The sequence below is a fragment of the Ceratotherium simum genome, chromosome 37, assembly GCF_057802395.1.
Source record: "Ceratotherium simum simum isolate JZ-2026a chromosome 37, ASM5780239v1, whole genome shotgun sequence".
Taxonomy (NCBI): Eukaryota; Metazoa; Chordata; class Mammalia; order Perissodactyla; family Rhinocerotidae; genus Ceratotherium; species Ceratotherium simum.
In genome coordinates, this window is record NC_141936.1 from 11,084,450 (window position 1) to 11,108,463 (window position 24,014).

Consider the following 24,014-nt stretch of genomic DNA (forward strand, 5'->3'; position numbering starts at 1 on the left):
AGCCTGATGGGAGTTCCTTTGTACGTTATTTTTTGTTTTTGTCTAGCTGCCCTTAATATTGTTTCTTTGTCATTGACTTTGGACAGCCTTACCGCTAGATGTGGTGGAGTGGGCCTTTGCCTGTTGACGTATTTAGGTGATCTGTTGGCTTCACTTACTGGTATTTCCTGCTCCTTCCCCAGGTTTGGGAAGTTTTCAGCTATTATTTCTTTGAATAGGCTCCCTGTTCGTCTTTACCTCTCTTCTCCCTCAGGAATACCTATAATTCTTATGTTACATTGCTTAATAGAGTCAGATATTTCTCAGAGACTTTCTTCATTTCTTTTAAGTCTTAGTTCTCTTCTCCTCTTCCATCTGGAGCATATGTGTATTCCTATCCTCTCTAATGCTAATTCCTTCCTCCATATTGTCAGCTCTGTTCTGTAAAGCTTCCAGATTCTCCTTTATCTCCTCCATTGTGTTCTTCATCTCCATCAGCAGTGATTGGTTTTTCTTTATGATTTCAATCTCTTTTGTGAAGAAACTCTTAATCTCATTGAATTGTTTGTGTGTGTTGTCTCATTTCGTTGAGTTTTTTTATGATAGCTATTTTGAAATCTCTGTCGTTTAGATTATGGATTTCTGTGTCTTCAGGGTTGGTTTATGGATGATTTCTGGTGATTTTCGTGTACCTTTGCATTGTGGTTCCTGTATTGGCTTTGTTTTTCCTCATCCTGGAAATATCTAGTTGCAATTTTCACCCGCTGCCACTGTGTGGGAGTAAAGGGCTGTGTAATCTGAGCCCGCTGCCTTCTGCCGCTGTTGTTCACTGCGATCCGCCGGTCGCTTGGTCTGGTCTGGTCTGCTGAGCTGCAGGGTCTCACTTGATTGGAGCCGGGGGGCCTCTCTTTTTTGCCTGCTGGGTCTCTGGCATGGGGGGCTTCTTGTTTGCCCCTCGTTATCTGCTCTCCTGGGATACTCAGATGTTGATGGTGGCGCTGTGGGTATTCTGAGTCCTCTGTGTGGGAGTTTCCCACTGGCTGAGAGAGCCCGAAGAGCTACGGTTTCCCCGCAGAGGGCCGCCCCTCCCCCCTCTCTGGGAGCTGCACGGACCAGGATAGCTGATCTGATGGGGAGGGAGAGGAGTTCTCCTCACCTCTCCCACCTCCTCTGGGGGCCCAGCACGTTCCACTCTCAGATGTGTGGCAGTGTGGATCTTTCTGATCTTGCTTTCCACTGTCTAGGATTCCATTGTTGGTCTGTGACTGTTCCTTTTCTTGTATCTTATCAGCGGAAAAGTTTACGGGAAAGCTCACTCCGTCATGACGCTGACATCACTCTCCCATCAGTGAGTTTTTAATTTCAGATGTTTTGTTTTCCAGTTCTAGACAGTTATTTTATTTTTTTTCGTAGATTCTAATTTTTTGTTGAAATTCTTTACATTCTTATCCATTTTGTCCCTCTTTTCTTGTATTTTCAGTTTATTAGTCATAGTTATAAAATACTTGTCTTTTAATTCTAGTGGTGTTGGTCTGTTTCTATTGTCTTTTTTTCCCTCTTGATTATCAGTCACATATTCCTGCCTCTTCATATGTCTAGTAATTTTTTGATGATGTGTTGGACATTTTGTATAGAAGAACCAAAGAACCACAAGTAATATTTCCTACTAGTGAGGGTTTTGCCTTGTGCTCTATTAAACGTAAAGGGTCAGAAGCTGATCACTTTGCTTCAGTCAGAGTTTTAACTTGTTTTGACCAGAGTTGTAATTTTTGTGTGACTCCTTAAACCTCTGGCTCATCCTTATTTCTTTCTTGTGACCCTCCCAGAGCTTTGATTCAGAACCTTGCAAGTCTCTGTCTACTTAGAGTTTATTCATTATGCGGTTTCAATGTGTGGCAAATGTCGTAGGGGTAGGGGCACTGGCTGTGTGTGAGGCAGGCCTCCTCACTTCACAGGGACTTTGTCTTCTGAGCACCATGAGACTACAGGAGGTCGTACTCTGTGTTATCAAAACTTCTGACTCAGTGCCTAGCCCTCTTCACAGCTCCAGAACTCAGCGAATGTCAGGTGGGGCCACTTCAATTGAACACATCAGCTTCTTATGATTCCCTGACGTGCTGTGGGTTCTCTTTCACCTCTGTATCAGCGGTCAGCAAACTACTGCCCAGTGGCCACATCTGGCCTCCTTCTTGTTTTTACACAGCCCGAGCCTGTGAACTAAAAATGATTTTTACATTTTTAAATGGCTGAAAAAATTTAAAAAAGAGTAATATTGTGTGACATGTGAAAATTAAATGAACTCAAATTTCAGTGTCCCCACAGAAAGTTTTATCAGAATACAGCCATGCTTATCTACGTTTTCTGTGTCTGCTTTCATGCCTCAGTGGCAGAGTTGAATAGTTGAGACAGAAACCCTATTGCCTGCAAAGCCCACAGCTCTTACTATCTGGCTCTTTATAGAAAATGTTTGGCTGCCAACCTCTCATCTATGTTAGTGGTTCTCAAAATGTGGTCCCTGGACTCCTGCGCAGTTCCTGAGACCCTTTCATTGAATCCATAAGGTCAAAACTAATAATAATTACTAAGGTTTTTCCTTTTCTACTTTGTTGATCTTTGAGCTGATAGTGCAAAAGCTGTGGTGGGTAAAACTGCTGGCACCTTAAATAAGAATCACAGCAGTGGCACCAGTCTGTACTAGCAGTCATTCTAGTCTTCAATGCCGTGTACTCCTAGTAAAAATAATTTCTTTTTTACATAAGGATGCCCTTGCTGAACAAAGTTATTAATTTTCTTGTCTATACAGATAACACATCTTTTTAATAATCTTTGTGACAAAATAGGCCCCAGTTTTTCATACATTTCAGCTCAACATTCTGCTATAGATTAAGGGTAGAAGCAGAGGTGAGTGTACAGCTGTCTTTTATTAGTCCTAACATTAATACAATTTGCAACAAAAAAACAATGATGCTACTTTTCACTAAGGTTTTTTTTTTTTTGAATATATGGTCGTTTTTCACAAAAAGTTTGTTTATATGAATATGTAATGAATCAGCAAATATTTAAAAATTTTCTCGTTTAATTCCAAATGCATTTAATAAATACCATTAGATATAAATTATGCAAACAGAAGTGCTTTGGGGCTCCTCACCAATTTTTAAGAGAATAAAATGGTCCTAAAACCAAAATCGACAGATCTAGGAGCTGGTTTCTCTTCATATATTGGAGGATAAATTATGGCTTTGGCTTTTTGTTGTCATTTTCAGTTTGGTATAAGATCTTTTTAGGAACATTCCAAAAGTTCAGTGTTATTGGTGATGATTGATCATGCCCATGTTCTTAGAATTGCCAGCCACAATGTTTATAAGACATCCAATGGCATATGTGTCAGTTTTTCCTATTTTAGGTGGTTGTGCTATTAGAGTGTACATACTTTATATGAACTATTTCATCCTTTAAAAAACAAATCTAGAAGCAACCGAAGATTCTTTTGTTTTCAGTAGTTACTTTTCCTTCATTTTGTTTTTTCTTCCACAATATTTCAACACAAAAAGGCTAAGCCTTCTCTAACAGGAACTGATATTATTTAGTCTGAAAATTTAAAGATGATGTCCCTCTAAACTTGACTTTCTTGCAATATGTTTTTGGATGGATTCTTAGTTATGGTAAAGGAAGGTAGGCAGTGATAGTTGTGCAATTCATTAGCCACAGTCTTAAATAATAGAGAAAACAAACTTTGTAAGGATCACTGTGTATCCCTTTGAATGGCCTATGCCCTTCAGGAAGATCATTGAAATTTAATTGAAATAAAAACCCTTGGTTTTCCTATGAATTCCACACTTATTGACGGTTTCCAAACATATGTAATTTCTAAGTGTTTCAATACTTAATGATATGGGACTGGAAAAATCAAATATACAAATACTACCCTGAAAAAGGTATAAGAAGAGAAAGAGCTTGAAAGTAACATCAGGTATAAATTTGGTAAGCATTAATTGGTTACAAGTAGAAGGTTGTCCATGAAAATTTGAAACATATGTAGACTTTGTTTTTGAGTATCTTGTTCAGGTCAACTTAGTTCCCTGTGGGAGTTGAGTCTTAGCATTTTTCAGTTGTTTGGGCAACGGAATTGAGCCTTAAAAGGAGAAGTACTCTAAAGTAACTCAGCAGCATCTGCACATGAAATGAGAGGAGGTGAAAAGGCCAGTCTTCTGCTGTTTTTAGAAAATACCCCATTCTTTCCATGGTCTTTTGTTAGATGCATTATGCTGTTTGTCTTCATTTACTTGCCCTTTCACTGTTACTTGGATTCCACTCATTCTGATGCAAGTATTTAGGGGTATATAGCATTTCCTTTGAAGTCTGGGCATCATTGTTTAACAGGTTTTTATTATTACAGAAAGCTTTTGCTCACTATATTTAAGGTAACAGTTTATATTAATCTTATGCATATTGTTTTTTGTTGTAACTATTAAAAACCAATCAACTTGTCTCATTTAAAAGATGAAAATTAGAGGACAAAAATAACTATGAGGGGCTGGCTCCGTGGCGTAGTGGTTAAGTGTGCGCGCTTCGCTGCTGGTGGCCCGGGTTTGGATCCCGGGCGTGCACCAATGCACCGCTTGTCAGGCCATGCTGTGGCGGTGTCCCGTGTAAAGTAGAGGAAGATGGGCATGGATGTTAGCCCAGGGCCAGTCTTCCTCAGCAAAAAAAGAGGAGGATTGGCATCAAATGTTAGCTCAGTGCTGATCTTCCTCACCAGAAAAAAAAAAACACTATGCGATCACTTTAAGGCAGAGTAAATCCAACTAATTTAATTCTGTCTTGAATTATTAGCAGCCTGTCTTAACCCTGGTATATAGACCTAGCTTTTACTTGGGATCCAAAGAAGATAAGCAACCACCTACCGTGTAGAGTCACACCTTGTACCTAGTAATAATTTTTTTTTTCCCCCAAAGCCCCAGTAGATAGTTGTACGTCATAGCTGCACATCCTTCTAGTTGCTGTATGTGGGACGCGACCTCAGCATGGCCAGAGAAGCGGTGTGTCGGTGCGCGCCTGGTATGGAACCCAGGCCGCCAGCAGCGGAGCGCGCGCACTTAACCGCTAAGCCATGGGGCTGGCCCCAATAATAATAATTTTCTTAAATGTTTAAAAATAATGATTTTTTCCCCCCTCTGAAGGTTCTAAGGCCCAGCAGCTTCTGCAAGGACTACAAGCAAGTGATGAAAGTCAGCAACTCCAGGCAGTTATTGAAATGTGTCAGTTATTGGTCATGGGAAATGAGGAGACACTGGGAGGGTTTCCTGTCAAGAGTGTCGTTCCAGCTTTGGTAAGATAGAATTTTCCCTTCATTTTACCTCCCTCAGTTTTTCTCTGAATGCTGACAGTATTTTTACTGAAAGCATGATTATTGTCTTATGAATTTTAAAACATGATAGAACTAAGAGATAGCAGAGTATGGCTTAGTACTTTTATTTTATGCTTATAAATATTGTGAGTGATTGCTAATGATGCGTTAGTACTACTTTTCTAAACCATTTCTTGATGAATAGTTAACCCATCTTTGATACTTAAATGACTAGTTTTAAATTGTAAGTTCTTAGCCCTGTCAGGTAATAATAATACCCTGACTTACTATACCAAGCCTTACAAGCTTTCTCTTTTAATCTGGGGATACATGAGAGAATAATAAGCAACTCACTGGTAGGTTCTCTTTTTGGGCCATAGCGGTTTTCATGTTTGATAATTGTGTGCATGGTGAAGCAGTTAAGCCAGAACACCACATGGATCCTTCCAGCTTAAAAAGTTTTATTTTAAGCAAAAACAGACCAAAACAAAACAACAGTACTTCCAATAGAAAAACAATTTAAAAAATCTTTTAATGATTTTCAACACAGTTGTGAGTTGATATTTAGAATTTATTAACATCTTAATTGCTTAAGCTTTTTAATATGAAAATAACAGGAAGATAAATTGCCATTACCAAATGTAGACCCTTGAGAATAATATGTCCTTTAAATAGTAGCTTGGTAATTTTCTTAGTCCAGGGTTAAAGAAATTGGCTATAATTTAAGGTTAAAATTGAAGTCTGAAATGAAATACTAATGAAAGACTAACATAAACATCATGAATATATTCACAGCATATTTTACCTTGGAAGTTAAAAACAAATATCATGTAAGTCTTTGTTAAATGTGCATAAAGTTGACAAAATGAAATTGTGGTTGGTATGTCAGATTGTCTCATTTGATCACATTATCAGATTGTGGAGAGAGCTGAGTGAAGACCAGTCAAATACAAGATGACATAGTCTTTATTCTGCCTTTTCTGACTTGTTGGATGCCTTGGCTTTGGCAGGGGTTGATAAAGGATAGACCAGTTTCTTCGACTTCCGCCACTCAGACCTCCACATAATGAAAGCTAGCTCTCAAATTTTACCAGTTCTACTGTAATAAAGACTTGCCTGGTGATTTCTGAGTGTTTCGTGAAAGCAATGTTAGCCTTTCTACTTGGACATTTTGCCTATGTTAATATTCATGCTCAAATTACTGATTTCTTCAATAGCTGGTTTCTCTTACTTGAATTAAACTGTTTTTGTTGTTGTTATTGTTCATTAAAAAATAGGTAGCCACAAAGGACTATGTTTACCTTATATTATCTACTGTTAAAATGTAGTTTTTTATTAGTTAAAGATGCTATTAAATATAGGCAGAAATTTCACATAATCCAATTTACTTAATTTGCTGGTTGTTGATTAGGTTTAAGTACTTAGTAGACCTGCACAAGTCAGCTCATACTATTAATAAGGACAGTTGTTAATGAATTGTCCAGATTTATCTTTCATCACAATTGAATATTGTGATATCTGTCTATCACCATTCACTTGTGTGACCATAGTCATTTTTGGTGAAAGGCAATCTGTTTACAGCAATCCTTCCCAAACGTGGTTTTATAAGGTTCATTTCACCTTAAGAACTAGAGAATTTGTTACTTTTTCTGTTAACATGACAAGCCCTTTCAATTTAGAGTGATTATTTTAAGTGACTGACTGTAGGTGATTTGAGACATGGTTCAATCCCGAAATGGAGTGTGTGTGTGTGTGTATTTAACAAGACTAGTTATAAGAACCTGTGGTGTATAGATATATTTTACCCAGCGTAATTCAGAGCTGAGAAGACACTCATATTAAATGAGTATTGTATTAGAATATATTATGTCTGTTATTGTAGATATACATTTAATTGTGGGGTACTTTATAGCTTAAATTCAGTGCATTTAAAATTTTCCATTGAAGACCAGAAGATTGTGATGATTGTCTGCTTCCCCAAGTAGAAAGTTTCTTTGATAGCTTTGGCTGCTTCAGAAGGATGGAGTGTATATACCCCTAGCAGTTTTGCATTCTCTCCTTTGAGAAACATGGTTGAAATCTGCTTAAGGTCTTTTCCACAAGAGAAACTAAAATAAAATAAAATCCGATATGTATATTTATATAGTATATTTAACTCACTCATGGATTTGTAGAATAATTATATTAAGTCAGGCTTTAATTAGTGCATAGTTAGTTTCTGATATCAGTATTGTGTTTAAATCCTATACTACTTTGTATTTTACAGCTGAGTTCAATGAGGCTTAGCTCAACTTTTAGAGCAGCTTATTCACAACGGTTAAAGCTATGGTCTTGAATCTGTATTGACAGTTGTTAATTTAACAAATGGCAGTGCATTGCTGGTGTGTTCATTTAGGTATTCAGTATTTATTAATACCTGTTAAGTCCTCAGTGACATGTTATAATGGGCTTCTGAAGGAGGATTAGAGGTACCAGAAAGTTTGGTTGGAAGTAACAGGAACGCTTTGTTTTTGACCTGGATCACGAGGTGATGGTTATCTAGCAAAGTTCCCAAGTCGGAGCTACAGGGTATGAGTCATGCCCTCTTAATAAATAGAAGCATTTCTTGTATATGCATGCTAGGTTTTAACGTGATGTTATTTTCATATGGCAAAAGACTTGAATAATACTTTCCATTTCAGTTGAAGTAGAGGAAGAAATACTTCTTCTAGGGCTTTTCTCTAAGAAGATAGACAGCTTCTAATACTTTGTTATAATCTTTTTTAACAGATAACATTACTGCAGATGGAGCATAATTTTGATATTGTAAGTATATGCTGCATTTTTTAAAAACACTCCAACTTTAAATGTTGAGTTTTTATTGAGTAAAAATGCCCTCTTGTTTTCTAGATGAACCATGCTTGTCGAGCCTTAACATACATGATGGAAGCCCTTCCTCGATCATCTGCTGTTGTAGTAGACGCAATTCCTGTCTTTTTAGAAAAGGTAATCCTACTTGTGCCCAGCTTGCCAAAAGCAGGCATAGGGGCATCAAGTTGAGAACCCTTGACTTCTGAATTCTAAAGTAGTACATCAAATTGTTAAGCTACCTTCAAAGACATTTTTAAGCGTCTTATTATCTAATGAAAGTATATTTTTTAGCCAAGATCCCAGAAAAATATTTCATGTTTAGCAGACCAGTAGTTTAAAGCTGATGCTAATAAAGTATTTATAAAATCATCTCGGTTTTATAGTTTTTAAGAATAGCAATTATAACGTCAATATAAAATCTTTCAGAGAAGAATTTAAAGGGCTTGATTATAAATAATCTCATTATTTTCAAAAAACATCCCAATGAGGTTGATAGCTATTTATACCCTCATTTTACAGCTTAGAAGGCTGAGACAGACAAAATTCCTTGCTCGAGGTCACAAAGTGAGTCAGTGGAGAAAGGAAATTTTTTCATATGGTCTGTGGTAGGTTGTGTTCTTAGTTTGTCTTAAGGGCCTTTTTCTTTTTAATGCACAATAAAATTTGCATTATCTGATAACCTTGGAATATGGTATGAAATTTAAAACCTCATTTTAAAAATATGTTGTATAAAACAACCCATTTATTTTAAATATGAAGATTTAAGGTTATGTAATTGGATTTAGTTTATTATCTATATGAAACATTTTTCAGTATCTTAGAGCGCAGTAGTTGGAAGGAAACGATATTGGCTATACATTATAGCTTAAGCTCATAAATCACTAGTTTCCTATGGTAGGTTTCATGTTAGAGGCAGTATAGATTGATGGAAATTAGAGAAAATGCTGTATTTATTCATGTAGAAGATAAGCGAAAAGAACTTGAATGATAACCTTAAGTTACCTATTTATGTGTTCCCAGCTACAAGTTATTCAGTGTATTGATGTGGCAGAGCAAGCCTTGACTGCCTTGGAGATGTTATCACGTAGACACAGTAAAGCCATTCTACAGGCGGTGAGTGTTGTTACCAAAGGACTATATTTCATTGAATGTTGGATTTTAGATCCACGTTTGTACTAGCTCCTAGATTGCAAGCTCTATATGTACACATGGCGTTTCCAAAGTGATGCACTAGACTTTTTAATGGTTTTTTTTTTAATTGCTGATAAGAGGGTGTTTCTTCACTTTAACGGTTTTCTGTATTTTAGGGTGGTTTGGCAGACTGCTTGCTGTATTTAGAGTTCTTCAGCATAAATGCCCAAAGAAATGCACTAGCAATTGCAGCCAATTGCTGCCAGAGTATCACACCGGATGAATTTCATTTTGTGGCAGATTCGCTTCCCTTGCTTACCCAAAGGCTAACCCATCAGGTAAAATATGAACCTATTTTATGTCTCATAAAACATTTTTTAAAATGCCAATTTCAAGTAGGATTTTAAATCTTCCAGCTGGATATGTAAATTGGAAATGTTCTGATCCATGTTTTTTCCGTTGTTATCCAGTCATATATCATATTAGATTATTTTATGAAATTTTGGTGGATTTACCCAAATGAACAGTATTTCATATATTTGATGTCTTCAACTATTTTGATTTTAAGGGATAAATTTATTACTTCAGCAAACAGTGTTTACTATGTGATATGATCCGAGTTTTCTTTTGGAAAGATCAACCTTTCCTAAAAGGCATTGGGTTAGGCAGACAAGACTAGGGGCATATGGGTTAAGATCAGAAGAGAGACGAGAATGTGTCCCAAATAGAAATGAAATGAAAAACTTAGACTGTGGCTCTCCGGGGTTGGAGAAGAGCAGGAACGATTATTTAGGAGATGAAATCAGTGGACCTGGTGATGCAGTATGGGAAGCAGGGCTTACAGAGGCTGGGGTGGAGGACAGATCGTGAGTTAAGCCTCAAGGTTGTAGAGAAATTGAATTTTCTCTTAATTAATGAATTAAAGTTTGTTATTGCTAAAGAGATTTTTAGAAATCTGACTTGTCAATCACCTTTACAAAGTGTGCTTAAAATATTCTTGGGAAAATTAGGTACAAAGAATATGCTAAATAAGGGATTTAAATAAGATAGATAAAATAATAATGATTATTGAGTCACTCTGGAGTGTTTTGCTTCTAAGATGATCTAGACACAAGTAGTGCCATTAATAGTTTATTTATTTAAAAAAAAAAACTTGGCTGAGATAACCTGTGCTTTGTGGGGGCTACAAATATGTTCTCTAGTTAGCTGTGATTTCAGTACCTTATTTTGGAAATAAGGCATGAGAATCAGAAGTTAAATAATTGGCCACTGTTACTTGTAGCGCTCTTTCTAGACTTAAGTGACAGTGAAAGTATGGGGCTTTTATAATACCAGAATTATTGTCATTTTTACATAAGCAGGTCTGGTTTTTATATCTGAAGCCCATTTATCAATTAGGAAAAAAACAAGCTCTATCAAAATACTTGTTAAGCCATTAAATTGTTATTTTCATTCTTATGAGGATTGTTTCAAACGTTTTCTCAATGAGGCCACTCTTAACAGTATTTCTAGATTGTTTCCATACTGAATATAGCAGATCCACACCTCGTTTTTCCCATTATCAGTAAACTTCTGGTTCATATAACATATACTTAACTCTTTCTGGCTTTTTAGTGTATGCATGTTTTCAACATTTCTCCTGGGAAGGGTTTTTAGAATGGTAGGATGTTTATCTTTTCTTTATTATAATTTTTGTTTAGGTATTGAAATTACAGAAGCACAAAAGTTGTTCCTTTTCTGTATATTTGCTTTTCTGTGTTGGGGCCTTAATGGAGGAGTGAGGTTCTATCAGGATGATGCTCTTTGCTTTGAAATCATGATGTTACTGATTGTACCTTGCTTAGGTTCAGTGCATTTTCAAAGCTCACACCTAATTGAGCTGGCCTTGAAGAATTTGGGGTTAGGAAGAAGATTAGGTAGTGATATAAGACAGTGAAAATGTTTTATATTAATAAACTTTATTTTCCTTTATAAAAAAAATAGGACAAAAAGTCAGTAGAAAGCACTTGCCTTTGTTTTGCACGTCTAGTGGACAACTTCCAACATGAGGAGGTAAGCACTTAGTCTTGGGTGGTATTTCATGTTGTTAAATTGCTAAATCATGATATAACAATTTCCTTTTTCTTATGTTTGTAAAGAATTTACTCCAGCAGGTTGCCTCCAAAGATCTGCTTACAAATGTTCAACAACTATTGGTAGTGACTCCACCAATTTTAAGTTCTGGGATGTTTATCATGGTGGTCCGCATGTTTTCTCTGATGTGTTCCAACTGTCCAACTTTAGCTGTTCAACTTATGAAGCAAAGTAAGTGCTATTTTATTATCCTACTTTAAGGAGGAAAAGTGGCTTCTTTTTAAAATATCCATTAATAAGTAAAGTCAATGTAAGTCAAGCAAGTAGAAGAGATTGCTAATATCATAGGCTCTGGATAGTAAAGCAAGAAAAATGTTAATGTATAATAAATTTTGTGTTGGGAACAACATAGTAATGCTTCCTATATAACGATTTTTCTTTATTTTTTTTTTTAATTTTTTTTTTTTTTTAAAGATTTTTATTTATTTATTTTTCCCCCCCAAAGCCCCAGTAGATAGTTGTATGTCATCCTTCTAGTTGCTGTATGTGGGACGCGGCCTCAGCATGGCCGGAGAAGCGGTGCATCAGTGCGCGCCCGGGATCCGAACCCGGGCCGCCAGCAGCGGAGCACGCACACTTAACCGCTAAGCCACGGGGCCAGCCCTATAACGATTTTTAAAGTTTATAGTGCATTAAAATTTTACCCTTGGTGGTTCTAGGGCTAAAGACCCAAGATCATTGCTTTCTATACACTCTCAATTATGTAATGATGCTTCATTAGGAAACTTCTGAGTTTTTTGTTACCAGTAACTGCTTGTCTTCTGCTTGTAGGTTGTCCTTTCTGCTCATGTTAGATTTTCCAGCAGTTTACCTGATTCCAGAATGCTCTCCTTCCTCAAAAAGTTGGAACTTATTTCCACAGATGAGTGTCTCTCATCTTTGCTACTTTTTCTCTAAGCCCTTCCCACCCTTACCCAGCGTGCAGGAGATAAAGTTTTATCGCACTTTTATTTTACTGTTGCATTCCTCTCTTAAACCTTAGATTTCACAAGTTAATGTCAGAAGACATAAGGCTTCAGAAAACATCTGTATGTTGTGGTTATTGCTAATAGAGTGTTGATCCCTTTGGTATAGAACACCTGTAATTGTGGGTAATTTCATATCCATAATTCTAATCTCCGAGGATGTTATGTTGGGAGTCAGTGATGATATTTACTGACAAAATAAGCTTGGTCTCACCGCCTCAGATGGAATATTAAGTAGTATAATATTACTTTTTAAGGGGGAAATTCAGTTTTATATTTAGTTGCATTTCTTGTGAGTTAGCACATTGGCACAGAATTTTGGAGAAAAACAGTGCTGCTGAGGTGGTTTATTGAAAAGATTCCTCTTAAAGCATTGAGTCATTCCCAAACTTGGTATTCCAGAGAATACTGTTTTGCTTGTGTCGTGAACAAAGTACTCTCTGCCTGGATAAGTTTGGGAAAGGTTTGACTCTTTCTTGAGTCATCTCAATACACTTTGCTTCTTTTTTTTTTTTTTTAAAGATTTTATTTATTTTTTGCCCCCAAAGCCCCAGTAGATAGTTGTATGTCACAGCTGCACACCCTTCTAGTTGCTGTATGTGGGACTCGGCCTCAGGATGGACAGAGAAGTGGTGCCTCGATGCGCACCCGGGATCCGAACCCGGGCCGCCAGCATCGCAGCGCGCGCACTTAACCACCAAGCCACAGGGCCGGCCCATGCTTCTTAAAATCTTTAGGAGCCGTTTGAAGTTTGCCTAGTCCACGATTTCCTCAAGTTTGAGTACAGTTTATTTCTTGTTACTGTGTGGCACAGCATTTCCCTAAATACCAGGTTGGGAAAAATGCTGCCTAGGTTTTGTTTGCTTTAACATTTTGGATTATTTTTCTTTTAATAGGATGAATATTTTCACCTTTTTTGCATACTCCATGAAGTTTGCCAGCACATTCTTCATGTAAAGGCCACTAGACTTGTATTTTCTTTTTACAGTAGTAACACAAAGGAAACATGTTGTCATCCTCTGATCTCTTGAAAAAAATTAGAGAATCCTTATAATGTATCATTGCCGTGTACTCACATTTCTAAGGACAGTTGGCAAAACTATACTTTTCAAGAAATTTTTAAAGTTTTTACTCATTCTGAAATTTCTCTGAGGCAGAGATTTAACTATCCATACCTCTCTGCCCAAATCAGTGGTGAATACTTTTCTTGATAACAGAACTTAATGATATCTGGCAAAACATTTCAGTGGAATGTTTATGTATGTTTTACATATGTATAATATCTACAGAAACACACACAATCACAACCAACAAAGACACAGCCCTATCTTGAGTTTTAGCTATTTGAGTGTCTAAACTTGTGGAGGCTGGGAGCTTCCTCCACCCACAGTGTCAGTACATCAGACTGGTTTTCATGCCAATTCCTTCATAAACTGATGTCTTCTGGGAATGGAAACTTAGGGTAGAGGATATTTTACCGATCTTTGTAATAAGTTGGCATGCTTAATGTCATGTAAGGTAATGACTTTCATGATCACAATGTGATAATATTCAGATGCTTTTAATTACTATGCTTATCCTATTGACTACACATTTTCAGTATATTTGAATTGAAGACAAATATACGAATATACTTGAATTGAGGATTAAAGTGTATTTTGAATGTACTTTTGTACAAAGCCCTGTGCTCCTCAAGGAAAGCGATAAAAGATTCCTGAAGTCTCTGGGGGTGGATTTGTGGTTAGATGTCCAGCTAGAAGGTTAGGACTCAGACTGAAGTCTTTAGAAAAAAACTGTTAAAATTTTTCATAAATTTCTTTGTAGGTTTTTATCACAACTCATTTGGATTTTTTTTTTTCTTTGCTTGAGGAAGATTCGCCCTGAGCTAACATCTGTGCCAATCTTCCCCTATTTTGTATGTGGGTTGCCACCACAGCATGTCTGACGAGTGATTAGGTCCACGCCTGAGATCCAAACCCGCGAACCGGGACTGCCAAAGCAGAGCATGCTGAACTTAACTACTACGCCACAGGGCCAGCCCCTCATTTGGATTTTTAGTTTTAATTTCTGTAGTATATTGCTTTAGAAGAAAATAATTGTTGTTTTCCTCTCAGGGAATGATTGCCTTTTAAATCAGGTAGTATAACTAGTTTCATAGGCTTTTGTTTTCTGTTGTTGGTTTTGCAGACATTGCAGAAACGCTTCACTTCCTCCTGTGTGGTGCCTCCAATGGAAGTTGTCAGGAACAGATTGATCTTGTTCCACGAAGTCCTCAAGAACTGTATGAATTGACTTCTCTGATTTGGTAAAGATTGGGCTAATAATGGCTGTGTTTTATATGAGGGTATTTTACCTTAGAGACTTGTCATTTACTAATAGGTCAGGAAGCTACTTATTAAAATAATTGCACTTTTTGTTTTCAGTGAACTTATGCCATGTTTACCAAAAGAAGGCATTTTTGCAGTTGATACCATGCTGAAGAAGGGAAACGCGCAGAACACAGATGGTGCGATCTGGCAGTGGCGTGATGACCGAGGCCTTTGGCATCCCTATAACAGGATTGACAGCCGGATCATTGAGGTAGTAGTTTCATCGTACCGTTTAAATATGTCTATTTTGGTGGAGTGTGGGTGCAGGGATGGAGTGGGGAGGTGGATATGTGTACCTAAATGTGCTCAATTTTGAATTAACTCAAGATTCTCTCATTTTGTCTCCTGAGAACAAGGTCCTCATTTCTGTTCAGGTCAGAAAACATGATGTTGTAGTCCTGCTTCTGCTGCTAACTACCTGATTGACTTGGAGCAAGTAATTTAAGTTCTTTGTTCCATAGTTTCCTCATTTCTGAAAGGAAACATTGGAGGAGTTAGGCTATATGTCTCTGCAAGTCCCTTCTATCTCCTATCCAAAAGAAAAGCAAAGATTTACATACAAATAGTGTCTTCACAATATTTTTTAAAAGGGAAAAGATGGAAACAACTTAAATATCTAGCTCTAGGTGAATGATTAAGTAAATTGTGATACATACATAGGTTTGTATATAATTCAAACATTAATGGGATAAATTTTAATGACAAAGTGGGATATGATAAGTGAAAACACAATATTCAGAATTATGTGGCTCTTGGGAACTCAGCAAAATAAGAGAAAAGAGAATTAATACAAAGGAAAGAAATACACGAAATATTGACAGTGGTTTTCTGTGAAAGTTTTATGTGTGATAAGAATATTTCCATACTTCCATATTGTTTACACTGAAATATTTCAAAAATTTCTCAGGTCAGGAAAATATTTGCCCTAGGAAGTATTGGTCACTGCGTTATTTGAGATGCCATGCACTCTTTACTAATATTTTCAAATATAAGATACCTTTAAGTCTTAAAGTATTTTCTAATTTCAACTGTGATATTTGAATTTTTTAGAACATCACTCTTAAGTAGACATTCTTCTTTAAAGATGTCTTCCACCAGTCATTTCCGAAAATGAAATTTTGAAAAACTTTAAAACCATTGATTTATGTTATAAAATCAAAAGTTCTTAAGAAGATATCTAAATTCAGAGCCAGCTTTCATGAGGAAGTTAACTGTGACTGGTTTTTTGTGCATTGTTTAGTGTTAGTGTTAAGCAGGTCATGGTCTCTAACTCCTAAGTATTCTTGTTTTTAGCATTTTCCTAATAATTACATTTTCACTATTAGCTTACTCTGTTGTATTTCCTACGAGTCTGTCTTCCATTCAACCTAGGAATTCCATAGATTGGACCTTTACAAGAATGAATATTCTGTCCCTTCTTTAGGCTAAAATCAAGCAAACAGTCTTAATCAAACTGTGTCATTTTAGTATGTATTGTATAATGCATGCAACCCCTAGGGATTACTTTCTTAGTTCCACTTGTGTCCCTTTCAGTCTTAGAGCATCATTTAAATGTAAAGTCTTTTTTGTTTACCTAAGGACAATTTTATAGGTTCATTTTGTTTAAATGAGGATTTTGGTGGACTGCTAAGAATCCGTGATCTAAAGAATGTTTTAACCTAAGAATTAGATACTAAGATTTATGGATAACAAATTTTTTTCTATCAGCAAAGTCTTAAAAGCCTTCTTAATACAAATAGTGTCGTCTTCGTGTCACTAATTCTACATGACTGGATCTTGCATCAGGATTTTACTTGTATTTATGTCTTAGGGGAACTGATAGGGCCTGTGGTGTGTATTTGTGTTTAATTAAAAATGACTTATTGAATGAATGAGTTTTGTCACCTCCACATTGTTAAATTTTCTATATTGTGTTCCTTCATCGTCTAAAACCTGATGAAATAAATGTGTAAGTTAGCATTTATGGAGGGTCCCTGCTATGTCTTAAGTTAATAAATTTCTCCATGTTTATATTCAAGGCTTCTCTCTCTTTGCTCTCAGGCAGCCCATCAGGTCGGTGAGGATGAGATAAGCTTGTCCACTCTGGGACGAGTTTATACTATTGATTTTAATTCTATGCAGCAAATCAATGAGGACACGGGAACAGCACGTGCCATTCAGAGAAAACCTAACCCCTTAGCCAATACTAACACTAGTAAGTACCTTTTGAGTTAAAAGTAGTAGTCTGTTGTCATGTGAATAATATTTACAGTAATAAATGTTTCATTGAGTGTCTTTATTGAACTTGAAACAGTTGCGTAGTAGTAATTTGTTGTTGTTGTTTTTCTCATGTGCTTTTATTGATGAATGAGCCAATATTGCTTAACTGGTGTCTTCCCCATGATTTTTCTACTTAACATGATTTGCAGCATCCTGGACTCGGGTCACAGTTGGCCCGAGCAGTTTCTTGTCTGTTCCTGTTATCCTTTTTCTACCTTTAGATCCACCGACACCCATCAAATTAGTTCTTTCCAACCTTTTATTTTGTACTTTCCCGCTAAATTCTCTTCTTAGCCAATGAAGAAAAGATGATTGTGATTTTTTCCCCAGGTTTCTGACGTTTATCTGTCTCCTCAGGGATTTAGTCCATTGCTTTTACAGCTCTAGTTTAGAGTGCAGGGGTCAGCAAACTTTCTGAAAAGGGCCACATAGTAAGTGTCTTAAGCTATGCAAGCCATACAGTCCCTGTACTAAACAGTGCTGTTGTAGCCCCAAAATAGCCATATGCAATATATAAACAAATGTACATGGTCTTGTTCTGATAAAATTTTATTTGCAAAAATAGGTGGTGGGCCAGACTGGGCTTTTGAACTCTACTTTGCAAACCGCTGGTGTGGAGCTTACTTTTCATCAGTTTCCTTTCCCCTCTACACTAAGTGATAGATCGTCTTATTTTTCCGTAGCTTCTAGCTAAGTACTGTCCCTTTCTTGACCTCTTGTCTACTTCTTACGAGTGTTTTTAGATGGTTAATACTGAAATATATCCGGTACTTGACTGAACGTATATTAGTAAAATAAGAGGTACAGTGTGGTGGTGCCTTGTTCTCTTCAGCTGGTTTTCTGGCTGGCTAAATTTTGTCTTAATGCTGCCTTTGGCATCCTTATAGACCCCATCTAATCACATTCGATAAGTTCATTTGTTTTATAACCAAAAATTTTTTATAACATTTCACGTAATTACGTCAGCTTGAGTGCTTTATGTTGTTTGCTTTGTTGTGTTTCTAAAGTCTGTAACATTAGGATTGTATGTTTTTGATAACAGGTGGATATTCAGAGTTAAAGAAGGATGATGCTCGAGCACAGCTTATGAAAGAGGATCCGGAACTGGCTAAGTCTTTTATTAAGACGTTATTTGGCGTTCTTTATGAAGTGTATAGTTCCTCAGCAGGACCTGCAGTCAGACATAAGTGCCTTAGAGCAATTCTTAGGATAATTTATTTTGCGGATGCCGAACTTCTGAAGGATGTCCTGAAAAATCATGCTGTTTCAAGGTGTGTTCATGAAAATAGTGAAAACATTTTAGAAATTCAAGTCTCTCCAAGTAATTTCAGAAATCATTGAAGTAATAATATAGAAAAATTATGCATAAAACAGTTTATTTGGAGTATCTTGAGCCCTTTGTTGTCTTTTTCTATTCACACACACCTTTGATTAAGATTAAAATAAGTGCAAAAGTTGAGAAAAATTTTTGTTTCAGGGGACTGGTTTCACAATTAAAATATTTTGCTCTCAAAGTAGTATGGCAAAAAATAATTATCAAATTCAGACAAATGTTTTATATACAAATACTTTCTTTTTTTAGTCACATTGCTTCCATGCTATCAAGCCAAGACCTGAAGATAGTGGTTGGAGCACTTCAGATGGCAGAAATCTTAATGCAGAAGTTACCTGATATTTTTAGTGTTTACTTCAGAAGAGAAGGTAATGTCATTTGTGATAATTAATTAATGGTTAACCTTTTAGTCTAAATAGCATCTCAGTAGAAGTATAGTTTTAATCTATAGAACAAAAATTAAACTGTTACCTTTTATATAAGATATTTGCGTGCTTATAGCTCAAGTACATATAGTGTGTCTTTTATAAACCTATTAATACAGGTTGTGTGAGATTCACTGTCAGTTGATGAACACTTAGCAAGCTTCAATGATTTGAGTAAGTTTATGTGTGTTTGACATGTTTAGAAGCAATCATTGACTTTTCTTTTCATATCAATAATATATAGCTGCCTGTAAAAATTCTTTGAAAAAGTCAGTTCTCTTTCTTTCCCAGTGAATCCTTTTAGTAGATCAGAACAGTTGTAAAAGAGATTATTTCATACTTCATTGTGTAGATAATGGAACGTTTTAAGGCTTGGAATAATCTTCAGAATGCAATTGGTCTAGTCCTCTAATGTGAGGAATTTGAATGTCAAAATCAGCCTTGGAGACATGGTGTTTTTCCATTCTCTTGAAGACCTTAAAGATGAAACGATATCGCTCATTCAGGTGTTTTATCCTCTTCAAACTTGCCAAGATATTTAAACAAGTTCTTTCTCATCAACAGAAATTTCTTTTGTTCTTTAGGATACTTTGGGCTTGTGAGGATACAGGAAATAATGATATTTTCCCCTGAAGTAATTCATAGCTTTATCTTCCATCTGTCAACATTCCTAATTCTTTCTGTATATGATCTATTTTCCATTCTTTTGATCACCTTTTCTTAAGCTGGATCCATATCTCTTCACATCTTGAGAATGCAATAGACATGCTAGTGTGATAGTACTGAATCAGATGGGAAGAGGTTTTCATCATTATTGTTAGCTCTGTTCAAATAACAATGGGTTTTCAAAAAATCCAACACTACATATTTATGTGAAATAGAAGGCAAACTCTCCATTTCTCAGAGATAATAACTAAAGTTAACAAATCAGGTGTATATATGAATAGATGTTTTCTGTGCTCATGTAAATACTGGATATGTGTTCTTATTTTTAGCCTTAGATTATCTTGTATATTGCATTCTGTTATTTTGTTGTTGGTATTCTATTTTTGTTGTTGTTTTTTGCTTTTAGTTGTTTAGCCTTTCTGATTTGGAAGTATATCAGAACCAGTCCTTTTTTTTTTTTTCAGTGATTTGTTTTTTTTTTTTTACTTTGATAAGATCAACTACACCATCAGATTGAATTTCCCATCCCTACTAAATATTTATGTAGCATATATATTATTAAGTTTATGGAGGAACCTTGATTCATTCTATTGCTTTGCATCTGGATAGGTCTGCTATTCTTTCAGGTTCCACTTAAATATCATTTATTCCAGAAGATGTTGCCTTACTTCTGGATCCTGTTAGTTCCTCCTACTATATGCTCCAGCAACACTGTATTGTCTCCCTCATAAGCGATTTGCTCTTTCTTTGTAATTTCTTGTAACATGTATCTTTCCCACTGGTTCAGTAACTGCCCTGAGTTCATTTTTTTATCCATGGTCATATCCTCAGTACCTAGCATAGTCTGGCATATGATTGCTGCAAATAATAATTATGGAATGAATGCCTGAAATTTGAATTCATTCAGACATCTTTTTTTTTTTTTTTTGGAGTTTGCCTTTTTTTTTTAATAAGGATCTGATGGAAAGCCCTGGATTCTTCCCCAGAAAAATGTGAATGTGTGAACATGCACTCACATACATTCAGACACACAGATTTGCTTATAGTTTACAGTGACTGACATTCAGACACAGACCTTTGCATACAGTTTGATAGTTCTTGGACCTCTGTCCCCACCCGCTGCCACCCATGTACATCCTTCTGTGATCCTAGCCCACATGTGAACCCCAGCCTTAGAAGTTCCTGTTTAGTTCTCCATACACACCTCCAAGGATATGAAAATCACCACCCTTTCATAGCTGGTGTTCTTTTTCTTTGCAGCAGTGTTACTGTGATCTTGTCTCATGTAGCATTTGAAGTTGACTAATGGTTATAGGTCTTTTTCTCTCCTTCTGGCTATCAAGCCACAGGTGCACTGTGTTTCTATAGTTGATTATTGTTTTTATAATGGATATTTCGAATTTCTAGTAGAACTTTACTTGTGACCCTACTAAATTTCCTTCGATTGGGTTTTGAATATTAGAAAACATTCAGTATGAATGTCTTTCTTTAATTTTGAATTTGTCTACTGCTTTTCTGAATGGAGTCAAGTTGAAAACTCTGGCACCTAAATTTTTTCCGTATGTGCCAGGTACTTTTTATTCATTCTCTGTAAGTCAGTGCTAGCATTTTGGGATTTTGTAATGGTGGGAGGCAGGTCCTGATTAAAACTGACTCTTTAATCTCTGTTACTATATAGGTGTAATGCATCAAGTAAAACACTTAGCGGAATCAGAGTCTTTGTTGACAAGTCCACCAAAGGCATGTACAAATGGGTCAGGATCCTTGGGGTCCACAACGTCAGTCAGCAGTGGAACAGCCACGGCTGCCACGAATGCCACGGCTGACTTGGGGTCCCCCAGCTTGCAGCACAGCAGGGATGATTCTTTAGATCTGAGCCCTCAAGGGTAAGTTGGAGTTTTGTTGTGATTTTTCTTCTCTTTGCCTTTAACTCTGCCCTGGCATCTGAGACTCACACAGAGAATAAAATGGGAAAATATTAGAGAGAATGTACACTTCAACATTTTCCATCTGTATTTTGTTAGATGTTTAGTGGGAATAGGAAGAAAACTGAACTTTTATTGGAAACCTGCTATATTGAGCCAGGTTTAGGAACCACAAGAGATACATAGTATTTCCACTGACATTCAGGGAACTAAGGCTCAGAGAAGTTAAACGACTTGCACAGTGTCATGCACTTACTTTACAGGTGTAGAATTTGAGCCCTCATCTCTGATTCCATAATCCTGCGATTATTTACTGTATTGCAGCATTCATACCAGTTTTGATACATCCAGATATTGATATAGTAGAAAATATTAAAAATTAGAATTTTTAGAATGTAAAGGAAAAAACACCTGATTTCCCATTCATCTTTAATTGGCAAATGGGAACTTTGCTCTTAATTAAAGAAAATTCTCTGCTTCCACCTCTTTATTTGTTTTTAATCCCTTTGCTGTACTGTGCTACTGAGAACATTACCAAACCCTCGTATTGGTTTTTATTTTGTTGTGTTGAAACAAATCATACTTTAAAAGTGGTTTTGTTTCTTTGATGTTAGAAACTTAATATTGCTGTATGAATGGTACATGATGAACCAAACTCAGTTCTAAAATTCCGAGTGTACTCAGTATAATACTCCTTGTTAGCTGAAAAGTAGATCTTGATAAAACATATAATACTCAATAAGTGGGGTCCACAAATTTAATCTTGTAAACTGCAAGGTAGCATTGTCCTACAAAGCTAGCTGGCTCAGGATCCCAGCTGCTTTTGGTGCCACCTGGTGGCAGTTGTCCACTCCAGCTTAAATATGAATTTGGCAGTTCTGGGACTTGGGGCACAGACTTGGACTTATGACAGAGGGGCTGTGATTTTAGGAAGCTACTGAGTTTAGGTGGTACCCATGTCATGGACCCAGTCCAAGAAGATTGGGCCTGGAGAATACCGGGACCCTCCGCCTTCCCTGTTCTCAAGTTGAATCTGTCTGCCATTTTCCCTCCCAGCCTTGCCCGCCTCTCTACTTCCTCCCCAGCCCCACTCCGTCCCCCTAGCTGCTGCAGTAACCTTAAGTTATTGCAGGGTTTTACTATATATATAGCATAGGCAGGGTGCCTGAGATATCATGGGTGCTTGGTGAAATGTGATGCAGCTTAGATGAATGCTGTGTTTCTGAGCCACTTTAAATTAGGGAATTAGGCTTGATTATAGGTTCTAACAGTTGCTCACTCTAAAGAAAGAAGAAAGGACCTTTTTCTTAAAATATTTTCAGAGTTTTGAATGGTTCCATTCCCTTCTAATATGGTTTCAAATGAGAAGTTCGTATAAATTTGTAAAGGGGGGATTCTTCAATTATATTTAAGTTTATTCTTTGAAAGTTCACTTGGCCTGATTGTCAAGCATATTTGAACGCATTATTAAGTGTTTTCAATAGACATATGAAATGTTGGAAGACTTTAAAAATTTTTCAATTTTTAAAATATTATTTGGGTCATAGACCAACTGACCTAGAACATTCTTTCATCTTTTCCATCTTATGTAGCTTTGTTATTCTAAGAATCGATATTTCAAACTATTTCTGGTGTTGTTATGAATAGTGAAAATAACACACAAAGACTACGTATGTTCTATTTCATATATTCTAATTCAAAATAGTTATTCACACTATCGCTTGCTAGATTTGTTTATAGGTAATTTTGAGTTTTTAAAAAATATTTTTGAGTTTTTTGAGTTTTAAAAAAAACAAAGTGTTTTCAAATGCATTCATTTAGGATATTACTGCCATTGCACACCATGAAATTACCTTGAGTAGTATTTTGATAATATTAACACTTGAAGCCATGTGTATTTTACTTGTCATTTTGGTTAGGGAAGAAATATCGTACTCAGATTTAATATATTCTTTTTTTATTTTGTGATTACACAGTTCTTTTTAGTATTGGTTGTTTGCATTGTATATTTGTTTTATGTACTTTTCTGTATGTATTACATTTTATAATAGAGTTTAACACAGGATTAACTAGATATTTTGTTTCTTTGGTTTCATTTTTAGTAGTTCAGTATAGTTAAATGGCTAGCTGTTTTCTGAACTAATCGTTTTCTGTGTCTGTACACCTCTAGAACATGACTGACGCAGAGTTGATATTAAATAATCACTAAATGGAAAGTGCCCTGTTATGGCAATATTTAGTAACTCATTTCTGCCCTTTTAGCTTGCTTTTCAATGAGTGATGATAATAAATCTTGATAATTGCTAAACTTATCCCATATTTTCCCATGTGATAGTCGATTAAGTGATGTTCTAAAGAGAAAACGACTGCCAAAACGAGGGCCAAGAAGGCCAAAGTATTCACCTCCAAGAGATGATGACAAAGTAGACAATCAAGGTAATTCTTTTGATGAAACTGTGGGGAGATAAAGGGAAAGATGGTAGCAGTTAAACATATGTACTTCATTAAAACTGCTGATGGCTTTGAAGTACACGTGAGTTTCCTGAATACCCGGTGTTCTTAGTTCTTTCAGCTAATTAATCTATTAAGAATGAGAATCTTAAAATTCAGTTGGTTTTCATCAGTTATGCTA

At 36.2% G+C, this 24,014-nt stretch overlaps 1 protein-coding gene across 17 annotated transcripts in view; it reads left to right on the forward strand.

The window, feature by feature from the left end:
- Positions 1 to 24,014, forward strand: part of TRIP12 (thyroid hormone receptor interactor 12) — a 154,090-nt gene that overhangs the window by 99,909 nt on the left and 30,167 nt on the right. For 8 of the 17 annotated variants that reach the window (XM_087424728.1, XM_087424727.1, XM_014785371.2 and 5 more), the window contains 14 exons: positions 5,160 to 5,308; positions 8,096 to 8,131; positions 8,216 to 8,311; positions 9,197 to 9,289; positions 9,484 to 9,645; positions 11,291 to 11,359; positions 11,446 to 11,611; positions 14,593 to 14,710; positions 14,829 to 14,988; positions 16,815 to 16,968; positions 18,076 to 18,304; positions 18,616 to 18,734; positions 21,136 to 21,343; positions 23,718 to 23,818. In XM_087424728.1, the coding sequence (XP_087280854.1) occupies positions 5,160 to 5,308; positions 8,096 to 8,131; positions 8,216 to 8,311; positions 9,197 to 9,289; positions 9,484 to 9,645; positions 11,291 to 11,359; positions 11,446 to 11,611; positions 14,593 to 14,710; positions 14,829 to 14,988; positions 16,815 to 16,968; positions 18,076 to 18,304; positions 18,616 to 18,734; positions 21,136 to 21,343; positions 23,718 to 23,818 (1,860 nt within the window). The remainder of the gene's footprint in view (positions 1 to 5,159; positions 5,309 to 8,095; positions 8,132 to 8,215; positions 8,312 to 9,196; positions 9,290 to 9,483; positions 9,646 to 11,290; positions 11,360 to 11,445; positions 11,612 to 14,592; positions 14,711 to 14,828; positions 14,989 to 16,814; positions 16,969 to 18,075; positions 18,305 to 18,615; positions 18,735 to 21,135; positions 21,344 to 23,717; positions 23,819 to 24,014) is intronic. The other 9 variants (XM_087424729.1, XM_087424731.1, XM_014785370.2 and 6 more) reach the window with 3 other exon arrangements.